General features: G+C 40.0%; 1 protein-coding gene across 3 annotated transcripts in view; it reads left to right on the forward strand.

The window, feature by feature from the left end:
• Positions 1 to 13,155, forward strand: part of ASTN2 (astrotactin 2) — a 1,116,661-nt gene that overhangs the window by 711,905 nt on the left and 391,601 nt on the right. For all 3 annotated transcript variants that reach the window (XM_049774120.1, XM_049774121.1, XM_049774122.1), the window contains one exon: positions 9,570 to 9,758. In XM_049774120.1, the coding sequence (XP_049630077.1) occupies positions 9,570 to 9,758 (189 nt within the window). The remainder of the gene's footprint in view (positions 1 to 9,569; positions 9,759 to 13,155) is intronic.

Raw genomic sequence — 13,155 nt, forward strand, 5'->3', positions numbered from 1 at the left:
GTTATTTCGCCCAAGAAATCAGCACCTGTCTATTCCATATAATCATGATCACCAAAATTTTACTTCCATCCATTGCCTATAAATATACTCATCTTAAGCAATGAATCCACCCTTTTCCCTTTTGATTTGTTTTATTTTTTTGTTTATTCACCTACTGCATGGGATGAATGAAATCACATGGGAGTTGTCTTTCTCCACCAGATCATTTCACTAAGTATAATGCCTCTAATTCCATCCATGTTGTTACAAATTACAGGATTTCATCTTCCTATAACAAAGGTATTGTGTTTTGATAAAAGATGAGCCCTTCTTTATTCAAAGGTTTATGTGTTGTTCAAGCAAATGCCATTGTGATTGAAGCAGGGTTTTTTTCCACCATTCAGTATGCTTGTCGTCTCCAAGATTACATAGCATAGTAAGGGAAGAGAGGATGCTTCAAAGAATGTGTCCAGTAGTGATTTACATTTCACCACTATATCATATTATCTAGAATATTATCACATGATTCCTTCAATCCAACTGCAGAAAGCTTGAGTATGTAGCTATACAGTGTGTCCAGGGATAGGACCAAGAAAAAGAGCATAGACATTCACATAGAGTTGACTCTCCATACTTATATCTTAGATGAAAAATAATGGCAGGTGAAGGAATATTACCACAAGTAGGGCACTTGCCTTGCACACGGTTGACCTAGGTTTGATCCCCAATATTCTTTTTTTTTTTTTTTTTTTTTTGGTTTTTGGGTCACACCCAGCGTTGCTCAGGGGTTACTCCTGGCTGTCTGCTCAGAATTAGCTCCTGGCAGGCACGGGGGACCATATGGGACACCGGGATTCGAACCAACCACCTTTGGTCCTGGATCGGCTGCTTGCAAGGCAAACACCGCTGTGCTATCTCTCCAGGCCCTGATCCCCAATATTCTATATAGTCCTCTGTGCACCATCAGGAGCAATTACTCAGTACAGAATAGGAGTAACCCCTGAACACCAATGGGTGTGCCCCAACAAAATATAGATAATAATGATAACCTTCCCATTCTCCCATCTTATGTAGCCTACAACTTAATAAGTATTATCAGTGCAATACTTCCTAAAAGCCACTGGGACTTTGCAAGTAATTTAACAAGCCTATTAAATTCATAAAATTCATTCGGCGGGGGAAAAATGAGTAAGAACTATAGAGAAACTTTGAGATAGGAAATTAATATATGACTGGGAAATATTTTAATTTACCATATTTAAACTATATATAAAGCTATAGTTATAAAGACTTATAATTATTAAAGGAGTGTGGAATGATTTCAGGAACATGGAGATAATCAGATAGAAAAACTCCAATCATGTATGTATGTTACACATAGAGATCCTGCATATAACAAATGGCACTTTGAATGTGTTAGTGAAAAGATAGACTTCCTTTAATTGGCTACTCACTAAAAAAAAAAAAAAGACTTAAAATAACCACTCCCACCAGGGACAAAAATAAATGCCAGTCAGGTTAATTAACCAAAGATGAAAAAAATAAAGCCAGAATAACATGGGAAAGATGGCCTATTATGTATCGTGTGCTTTCTAAAGGCTCTCAAAAAATTAAGATGCAATACAAACCAGGATGAAGAAGCTATATGATGTCTGAAGAGAAAACTATAAGATGTCAAAAGCAGGATAGGAACCAGGAAGATAGGGCACAGTTAAGGTCCTTGCATTATGTGCGGCTAACCCAACTTCTATCCCTGGCACCAGGTTTTGCCCAGAGCAATCATTTTCATCTTTTGTTGTCATACAAATCTCTTTTGCACACACATGCACAACATGTACACCTGTGAATAAACATTGCTTGAATATAAATGGTTCAAACCTTTCAACACCATCCAAGTCTAAAGATTAAAAAGTTTTCCATAACAAGTCCAGGAGTAATCTCAGAGCACAGCTAGGTATGGCCCCAAAACCTCCACCCTCTAAAAATTGGCATGATTAAAAATACAAGTAGAGGAACCATAGTGATAGCACAGCAGGTAGGGCATTTTCCTAGTATGTAGCTGACCTGCGTTCTTTCCCTAGCATCTCATATGGTTCCTGGAGCCTCCCGGTAGTGATTTCTGAGAGAAACAGACAGGAGTAACACATGAGCACTACCAGGTATGACCCCAAAATAAAAACAAAAACAAAAACAAGTAGAGTTAGAAAATATTTTCATGGGCCCGGAGAGATAGCACAGTGGTGTTTGCCTTGCAAGCAGCTGATCCAGGACCTAAGGTGGTTGGTTCGTAATCCTGGTGTCCCATATGGTCCCCCGTGCCTTCCAGGAGCTATTTCTGAGCAGACAGCCAGGAGTAACCCTGGGTGTGGCCCAAAAACCAAAAAAAAAAAAAAAAAAAAAAGAAAAGAAAATATTTTCATTATGTGGATGGTGAATATTTCAGAAAATATAAGAATTATGCATAAACCACTAAAGAAAAATATAAAAAAATGGTCAGAACACAAAGACGGACAGTTTAAGAAGAAATATAAAGGACCATGACACAAAACATTTATTTTGGTTTTTTTTGTTTGTTTGTTTTTGTTTTTGAGGCCACACCCATTTGGTGCTCAGGGGATACTCCTGACTAAGCGCTCAGAAATTGCCCCTGGCTTAAGGGGACCATATGGGACGCCAGGGGATCGAACTGTGGTCCGTTCCTTGGCTAGTGCTCGCAAGGCAGACACCTTACCTCTAGCGCCACCTCACCGGCCCTGACACAAAACATTTGTGAACCCACTAGTATGCAGGAAAATACAAATCTAAAACATAGTTTTTCTCCCCTTCTCAGATTGCCTGTATTGTATATGAAAGATGTAAGATAAAGAGCCCTCTCATTTATCAGTGCTGGTATTGTAAACTGGTATATCTGTAGACAGCCATTAGTGTTCCATCAACATTGTAAAATTCATAAAACGTCGACCTAGTAATTCTTCTTCTTTGAATTCACTATGTAGAAACACATACATGTGTATAGAGATTTATGTGTAAAGAGCTTCATTATGGCACCGTTTGTAATAGCAAACAGCTATAAACAACCAAAATGCCCATCAATAAAGGTTAGCTAAAAGCATTCTGGTACATTTATAAAACTGTGCAATGCCAACTATACATCAGATAGATACCACATCACATGAATACGGAGTTGAAAAGATCTCCAAGAAATTGAATTATATAAAATTATATAAAAATCACCTCTCACACAAAATGTCTATTGTTTGTGCATTTGCTATAAAACATGGTAATTGTCATGTAATATGTAGTTGTATGCATATCATTGGATAAACTATAGAATAATACATAATACTTAACACTGATCACAACTGGAATAGAAAGTAGGAATACGTGTGGAGTGGCAAATGAAAAATTTTGGGGGCAGGAGCAATAGCACAGTGGTAGCACATTTGCCGACCCAGGATGGACCTGGGTTCGGTCCCTGGCATCCCCTATGGTTCCACAAGCCTTTCAGGAGTGATTTCTGAGCACAAAGCCAGGAGTAAACCCTGAGTGCCACTGGGTCTGGCCCCCAAACCAAAATATATATATATATATATATATATATATATATATATATATATATATATATATATATATGTATATATATGTATATGTAAATATATATATACATACATACACTTTTTATTCTTTACACTTTGATTGTATTGAAAAATTTTGAGCAACTTATACTCAAGCAATGTTTATTCACAGTTGTGCGTGTTGTGTGTGTGTGTGTGTGCGTATTTGTGTGTAAGAGAGAGTTGGATGACAACAATAGATGAAAATGATCAATCTGGACAAAACCTGAATGATTGCTGAAAGAAAGTAAACTGATGTGCAGGATAACCCCAGTAACAATAGTGCATAAGCACAACCATATTACTTAAAAGGAAGCAAAAAGAAAGAAATGGAGAGAAGGGAGAAAAATGTTGTAGAGGCAGACGATGAGGAGAAGGATGGGAGGGGATATTGATGGTTAGAAGTGTGTACTGGTGAAGGGATGTGTGTTGGCATCTCGTGGTCATTTAATTAAATAATTTATTAAATATATTTTTTTTAAAAAGAGAGGAAAGTTGGATGTGAAAATGTACACTATTCACAATAAACCTTTTTCCCCCCAAATTTTTGAAACTCCAGAGATAAATCGATGGAAGTTGACTTTCTCAAGCATTTACCACGTACCCTACACATTCATATATACTTAATCGGGGCCGGGCGGTGGCGCTGGAGGTAAGGTGCCTGCCTTGCCTGCGCTAGCCTAGGACAGACCACGGTTCGATCCCCCGGTGTCCCATATGGTCCCCCAAGAAGCCAGGAGCAACTTCTGAGCGCATAGCCAGAAGTAACCCCTGAGCATCACAGGGTGTGGCCCAAAAACAAAAAACAAAAAAACAAAACAAAAAACATATATACTTAATCTATACTGAAATTTATTAAAATAGAGGTACATAGTATTTTATATATACAAAATGGAGGACAGTCTGACCAAGACACTACATGCCTGCCTCCTTCCTGGAACCTTTCACTATACTTTGGACAGATATGTTTACAAAAGGGAAAGATAGTGCATCAAACAGCCCAATGGGGATTAAAATAGGGGTTCTCAAACTATGGCCCGACATACGCCCCACCAAGGACATTTGTCCAGCCCAACAGGTGTTTTTGCCTCTGCTCCCCATCCTGCTCAGCAGCTGACTTGTCCCACATTGCCGATGTGTGGGATGTGCACTGCACTCTCCTATTCCCCTCCTTTTCTCTGTCTCTAGACTCCTCCTCTCAGTGGGCAGGAGTCCTCCAATAACACCCACCAAAAGCAGGCCCATAGTTCCCATTGAAATATTGCCAAGTTTGCTGATTGAATTTTACTTGTTTTTCATTTAAACTATTTTACTTGTTCCTGTATTTTTTTACTTTAAAATAAGATGTCTGTAATGTGCATAAGAATTTGTTCATAGTTTTTTTTAAAACTATAGTCCAACCTGCCAACGATCTGAGGGACAGTGAACTGCTGGTCCCCTGTTTAAAAAGTTTGAGGACAGAGCCCAGAGCTGGAGTAATAACACAGCAGTAGTGCATTTGCCTTCCACGTGGCCAACACAGGGCAGATCTGGGTTCAATTCCTGGCATACCATGTGGTACCCTGAGCCTGCCAGGAGTTATTTCTGAGGGCAGAGCCAGGATAACCCCTGAGTGCCACTGGGTGTGGTCTAAAACCCAAAGAACAAAAAAGTTTGAGGGCCCCTGGATTAGAGGAAAGCAAGGTCAGAGTGACCATTGGTTTTGTATATGAGACATTCTGGCTTTTATTCTTCTCTTCATTCCAGTTCAACCCTCTTTGCTTCCTGCACTCCACTGGGTTCTATGTCTAGTTATTGCTATGTCTAGTTCCTGCTACTTCACTACATTTTCTTCTTGTACCATCTTGCAGAGATTTTTCCCTTTACCCAAAAGGGACTTCCCAAGTCTCTTTGCAGTTAGATTTGGCATATCTTGGCTCCACGTCATGGAGTAAAGACAAATAACAGCCTGCCTGTTTTCTGCTGCCTCTAGCAAGCACAGCCTAACTGGCATCTATGTCTCTAGCATGTAAACAGAAACAACTGGATTGGAGAAGACTACAAAAATGAAGCCTTTGTTGATCAACAAACCAGAATAGAAATGCCAATTTTGCCACTTAGTCACAGTGTTGCAGGCCTTATTTTTTTTTCATTCCTTCTTTTGCTTCTGTATGAAATGTAAATGATGATTTCATGTGGACTGGAAATTGGAAATGCTCAGTAAAGAAACACTAACACCACAAGTACACCCACACTATAATAATTTGGTTAAGATTCTAATCTAACCCACTCAGAAATTATAATTCCCAACTTGTTTTTTCATCCAGTGCTTTGTGGCTATTTCAGAATAACCTTGTGATTTAAAGTAGGATAGGGGTCTATCTACCTCAATTTACAGATGAGGAAGCTAAAGCAGAAGAGGCTAAATGATTTTCTTAGGTCACATAGACCACCAGGACCAAAGGTGACTTTTATACAGCTCTCTTTAATTGTGTAGCCTATATTCAAAGGAATATGTGTTACCCTGTCCTCATAGCCTATTACAGAATCCTAAACAGATAAAAATGCAAATATTTCTTCTAGACTCTCTATTATGCTGAATGAAATAAGTCAGAGGGAAAGAGATAGGCACAAATAGTCTCAGTCATCTCTGGGATTTAAGGAAAATAAAAGACAGTATAGTAATAATACCCAGGACAATAAAGATGAGGGCTGGAAGAACCAGCCCACACATGAAGCTTATCACAGAGTGGTGAGTACAGTTAGAGAAATAACTCCATCAACAACTAATCATGACAATGGTAGTGAGTGAGAAAAATAGAATGCCTGTCTCTAACACAGGCAGGAGGTAGAGAAGGAAGGAGATGGGGGGCATTGTTTGTGGGAATGTTGCACTGGTGAAAGGGAGTGTTCTTTTATTTTTTGTTTTTTTTGGGGGGGGCCACACCCAGTAATGCTTAGGGGTTACTCCTGACTATGTGCTCAGAAATCGCTCCTGGAGGTGTCTCCCACCCTGAACATGTGTCATGTGGACCCAACTTAGACTCCATGAGATTGGACAGTGATCATCCAACCCCAAACCCCAGACTTCAGATGTAGAACTGATATAGATCCCTGCAACAATACCAGGAACCAAACTCTCTCTGGCAAATTTCTATCATCTCTCTGGCACCAATTTGCGACAGTTTTGATATGACATCCTGACAACGAGAAAACAACAACAACTTGATCTAAGAGCAGGTTGTCCTATCTCATCACCTAACAGTAAGATGAAATCAGAAAACATGTTGTCCTTTGATCTGTGCAAAAACCAAGAGCACTAACTACAGAAGACTGACTTTGACAACCACGACTGGGCAGAACATATCCTGGGACCAAAAAGAAAGACCTTACCCTGGGCTTTAGCCTAGTATTTGTACAAAAATTAAGATTTTGGAGGGGGGGGGGGTGTTGTGTCACAGCCAGCAGCACTTAGAGGTTACTTCTGGCTCTATGCTTAGAAATCGCTCCTGGCAGGTCCAGGGGACCATATGAATGCCGGGATTCAAACCACCGTCCTTCTGCATGCGAGGCAAATGCCCTACTTCCATGATATCTCTTCAGCCCCAAAAATCAAGATTTCTAATTCCAGAGGTCCGACTTTGGCAACTGAGACTGAACAGAACTTCTGAAACCATAATGAAGACTCTATCCTAGGCTTTGGCCTAAGATGTGAGCAAAAACAAGACCAATTATTACAGAAGACTGATTACAACAATAATGAAACAGAACTTCTAGAACCATAAAGAAAGACTCTATCCTAGACTTTGTCCTATAACCTGTGCAAATACCAAGATCTCTAGCTACAGAGGCCTGATTTTATCATCTACAACTGAGTGGAAAGTTTCCTGGCACCATAAAAAGATCTTGGAGTGTGATAATGAGCATGTAGGGAGCTCGTAGGTCTTCCCATGGCAGTATGCTTCAAGGGAAGAGAAACCCTGAATCTCTTAGGCCAAGGGAATTCCCTTTCTTATTTTCCCCAATACTTACTGTGCCTATGCAAAAAAAAAAAAAAAAAGGAAGCTGAAAACTTTGCCACAGCAACACTCCTCCTTTGTTTTTTTTCTTTTTCTCCTTTCTTTTTTCTTCTTTCTTTTTTACTCTTGTGTTAAATATTTGGTGATTATTTTTGCTGCTGAGTGCTTTTTCTTTTTTCTTTTTTGATAGTTACTGTTTTCTTTATTGTTGTTGTTTTACTGTTGTTATTGTTGTTGTTGTTGTCTTCTTTCACCTGAACCACACAACTTGAATCATCTTGTTCTGCCTCATGAATTGAGGGGGAAAATAAAAATGAATGGTACCAGGACCAAACAGCCATATAAACATTGAGTGGAAATAAAAAATGATCAGACTTAAACACCAAACTCAAAGTCAACAACAACAGAATCAATACCCTATCTACAACAAGCTATACATAGAAGGGAACAGCTACACTAGCACTCTGGGGGCAAAGGAGGGAGATATGGAACATATGCTGGGAAAAGGGGTGGAGGAAGACTACCCTGGTGGTGGGAATGGCCCTGATTCATTGTCACTGTGTACCTTAAATATTACTGTGAAAGATTTGTTATTCACTTTTGGACACAATAAAAATTATATATATATGGTTTTTGGGTCACACCTAGCAGCACTCAGAGGTTACTCCTGACTCTATGCTCAGAAATCGCCCCTGGCAGGCATGGGGGACCACATGGGATGCCGGGATTCAAACCAATGTCCTTCTGCATGCAGGGCAAATGACCTACCTCCATGCTATCTCTCTGGCCCACAATAAAAATTATTTAAAAAAAGAAAATAGAAATTGCTCCTGGCTCTGGGGACCATAAGGGATGCTGGTGGATCAAACCGCGGTCCATCCTAGGTTAGCTGCGTGCAAGGCAAATGACTTACTGCTTGCTCCACTGCTCTGGCCCCCAGGAGTGTTTTTTTTTTTTTTTTTTTTTTTGGTTTTTGGGCCACACCTGGCAGTGCTCAGGGGTTACTCCTGGCTGTCTGCTCAGAAATAGCTCCTGGCAGGCACGGGGGACCATATGGCACACCGGGATTCGAACCAATCACCTTTGGTCCTGAATCTGCTGCTTGCAAGGCAAACACCACTGTGCTATATCTCCGGGCCCAGGTGTGTTCTTTTTTATAACTGAAATCCAACTACAAGGTTGCTTGTAATCATGGTGCTTAAATAACTATATTATTTTTAAAAAATAAAATTTATCCCTAAAAATGAAAGTTTCTTCTAGTTTCCAAGTTGACTTTTTGGAGACAGTGACTTGTTTCCTCTTTTCCCCATATGAATCTGAAGTTCCCTTCCTACAACATCTTGCCATGCAAATATTCATCCCAGTCTCCATCCTGATGTCAAGTCAATTCATAGAGGGAAAGTCCTGTTCTCAGTTACGTCAAGATCCTTTCTGCTGTGAAGGGTGGGTAATAAGAGACTAGCAGGCACTATAACCATTGCTAATGAAGCTGAATTTGTTGTGACTGTTCTCTATGTGCTGTCCATGGTCCTGGAAGAATCACCTCAGAGAAACTAGGGCAATAAAAACCTCACTCTTGCTATAGTCTTTGACCTTGGTCGTCAGACCCACTGGAATAGATCCCAGCTTGAGAAGCTAACTGATAATTCCTTGTGAATTGGTCTGTCATGTTTTTTGAAAGTCTGTGTGTTCATGGAAAAACAGTTTTTAAATTTTCCTGGTGTATAGATGTACACTCTGCTTCCCCTCTGACTTCTCTAAAATGTCACAAATGACTTACCTGGAATTTATCAATTTACAGGATTAATGGGCTTCTCTCCAGACACCTGTGCCCTAGTTATATTCCAGCCAGCAGAGCAGTCTCTGTTTTTAAATTCTGACCTGTTTTGAGGGCCTCAGAGGCCTGGGTTTTAGGTCACCACCCATGGGGGTGTCCCGCCTACAGAGCTAATTCTCTGTGCTCTGTTTTAACCTGCAGATGTGTGGAGGAATACAAGCTGGCTCCTGATGGGAAATCCTGCCTGATGCTGTCAGATGTCTGCGATGGCCCCAAGTGCCTCAAATCTGACTCTAAATTCAATGATACCCTCTTTGGAGAGATGCTGCATGGTTACAACAACCGGACTCAGCATGTGAACCAAGGCCAAGTCTTCCAGATGACCTTCAGGTATGGATTAGCTTCTTAAACACCTCTGGATGAGCAAAATACTTATCCAAAGTACAAATATCATGTACTAGATACCTGGTACACAATGCCAGCATCTCCTCAAGCTTATGCATTCCCATCTATTAAATGTTAGAACGAGGCAAGTTCCATTCCATGAGTTTCTTTTCCCACTGACAGCTTTTATGTACCCCCACCCCTCCTCATTTTTCTAAGTTTATCCCCGTACTTCAATTCCATCTTAAATCATCCTGTAAGTACAGTTAATGGAATTTTTAATTTTTAAATTAATCTCTCAGTGTATAAAAATAAGTGTCCTATGTAGGTTATTGAGGCAGAACAAAAATAAAGACATCTAATGAAGTAGAAAATAAAATTCCCATCATCCAGAAATACACAGAATTAACATTTTTCTCGAATTCTCTTTCAAACCTCTCTCTCCCTCTGTCTCCGTCACACACACTCACAAGTCTATGCTCACACACAAACGCACCTACCCCAAATCTCAGGAAAACTATTTAAAAGTCATTTTGCTCCACAGTATGTTAAAGGCCTCTTACCTTGTGAATTAAGTCAGGAGGTACACGAGGAAATGATAGATGGGGGCTGTGCTCTTTACAAAGTGAGCAAAACAGGGTGGTCAAATTTTATGTAAATTAGACATATTCCTTAACTGCCAAAGACTTTCTGGAGAAAAAAATGAAATGGGGCTAGTCTCTCAGGAGAAAGAGATCTTGGGAGGGATTTAATAATGCCTCAGAATCTGAAGATCTATGAAAAGTTCAAGTTAAAACAATTGTTCCATGTATAAGAAATGATTCTCGTTTTTTAAAAAAAATTTATCTTTTTTAGACAACTTTATGTGAATGTGTAGGAAGAAAATATCATAAAGGAGGGACTTTCCCCCACTTTTAACCAACACCAAACTAGTCAGACAGTCACTGATAAGCGTCTTCCTCCTCCTTATCACCCTGCTATCTAGTTAACAAAGTGCCATTGTCTGTAGATGTGGTAATAATGGCTACTGCTAATTAAGAATTATTCTATGCCAAGCTCTTGATTGAAAAATAATATAAATATTATTGATAATGATAATGGTAACTACCTACTGAGCAGATACTGAGGGCCTTCTACGTACTTAACACCTATGACTTCACTATAATCCTCAAAATAGATGGATGAAACAGAAATCATTTTCAGCTCCTTTGGAAATGGAAATGTTAAGTGATTTTTTTCAAAGATCCTTTTCTAGGAAGTGTCAGAGCCAGGATAATGGTATTTTAACTTCATCACTAAAGCCCTTCCAGACACTAAGGCTTCCAGCACAATCAAAAAGCCAACAGGAGGAAGAAAAGTACTTTCTGTGATCTGAGAAAAAGAAAGTTCCATAGGAACATCACCAGTTTCAAACAATCCTTTTCTAGTTCCACAGCATCCCACCCCCAACCTGGACACAGAATTGGTTCCCACAGGTCAAGGACTCAGTGCTAAGAGAGATCCCTGCACACTAAAATGCCACTGTCTAATTCAGGGGTCTCAAACTTGCGGGCCGTTTACAGCCCTCCGTTCAACATTCTGTGGCCCACAGCCGGCCTTCAAATATCGCAGTATTCGCAATTTTTCGCTTACCAAAAAATCGCAATAAAAATCGCATTAGTAAGAAAAAAATTGCATTAAACATTCGCATACTCCGAGCAGTTCCGTTTGGGGTATGCAAATGTTTAATGCGATTTTTTTCTTACTAATGCAAATTTTTTAATGCGAAGATTTGGTAAGCAAAATCCCTTACGTGGCCCTGCTTCACCCCGACTTTGCCTCCTGCGGCCCCCAGGTAAATTGAGTTTGAGACCCGTGGTCTAATTTATCATTAGGTCTTTGGACAACCTGACTATATCTTAGGCATTTTAAAGACTCATATCTTGGGTTTGATTCATTTGCTAGATTGGCTCACAGAACTCAGAAATAATTGGCTTCCTAGCCGACTGATTTAGTATAAAGGAATGTAACAAGGTAGATGGACAGATGGAAAAGACAGAGCATGGAATGGTATGAGGAAAGGGCATGGAGTCCCATGGTAAATCATTGTTCCTAAATCTCTGTCTGCTTCACTAACCCAGAAGCTCTTTGACTCCAGTTCTTTTGGGGTTTTTAATTAAATCCATTACATCAACATGCTTGAATATATCATTGGTAATAGATCATTGAATCAGACTATCACCCATCAGAGCTGGAGTGATAGCACAGCAGTGGGGCATTTGCCTTGTATGCAGCCGATCCAGGATGGATGGTGGTTCGAATCCCGGCATTGCATATGATCCCCTGAGCCTGCCAGGAGCAAATTCTGAGCACAGAGCCAGGCATAACCCCAGAGTGCCACCAGGTGTGCCCCCTCAAAATAACTTTAGCCCCTCTCTTTTCCATGGAGATGGAATTGGTGGAGACTACAAGCTCTAAACTCCTATCATCTCATTGTTTTATGGCCCTCAGTCCCCATTCTTAGGTGATTAACCAGGCCACTTTATTAAGATAGAAAAATATCTTATACATGGGGCCAGAGAGATAGCATGAAGGTAGTGCATTTGCCTTGCATGCAGAAGGACTATGATTCAAATCCTGGCATCCCATATGGTCCCCGGAGCCTGCCAAGAGCGATTTCTGAGCTTAGAGCCAGGAGTAACCCCTGAGTGCTGCTGGGTATGACCCAAAAACCAAAAAGAAAAAAGAAAAGGAAAGAAAAGAAAAGAAAAATACCTTATACAGTACTCTTATTACAGAGGAAATCCCAAGAGATTTTATCTCTGTATCAGGAAAGAAAATTAAAATCCTGAGCCTTCAATTTACAAAGAGATAGTACAGCTGGTTAGTGCTTGCCTTGCATGTAAGTGTCCCAGGCTTAATCACCACATATTGTCCCCTGAGCATAACCTTTAGTGATCTATGATCCCTGAGTACTGCGTCAGGTATAGCCCTAAAACACTCCCCCCAAATCCTATAGAATTTTATTATATAGCACATAACACCATATTTTTGGTCATTATCACATGTTCTTTGAGCATCTGCTGTGCTCTAGATTTCATGCTATGTTTCATGAGAACAGACTGAAATGCATGATTAAATATGCTTCCAGACCTTATGGTTTAGATATTGTGTGTGATCTTATATATTTAATTGGTCAGTTGTAGAGACCATGAAGTGAAAAAGACAAGGTTCAGGAAAAACAATTAGGGGTTGGAGAGATAGTACAGTTGGTAAGACGCCTGCTTGTCTTGCATGCAGATGACCTGGGTTCAATCCTTTGAACTAGATGTGAACTAAACCTTAATAGGAATGATCCCTAAGACTAGAGCCTGAACTAAACCCTGAATATGTGAGATGTACCTCCTCCAAAAAAATACAGTTG

The sequence above is a fragment of the Suncus etruscus genome, chromosome 5, assembly GCF_024139225.1.
Source record: "Suncus etruscus isolate mSunEtr1 chromosome 5, mSunEtr1.pri.cur, whole genome shotgun sequence".
Taxonomy (NCBI): domain Eukaryota; kingdom Metazoa; phylum Chordata; class Mammalia; order Eulipotyphla; family Soricidae; genus Suncus; species Suncus etruscus.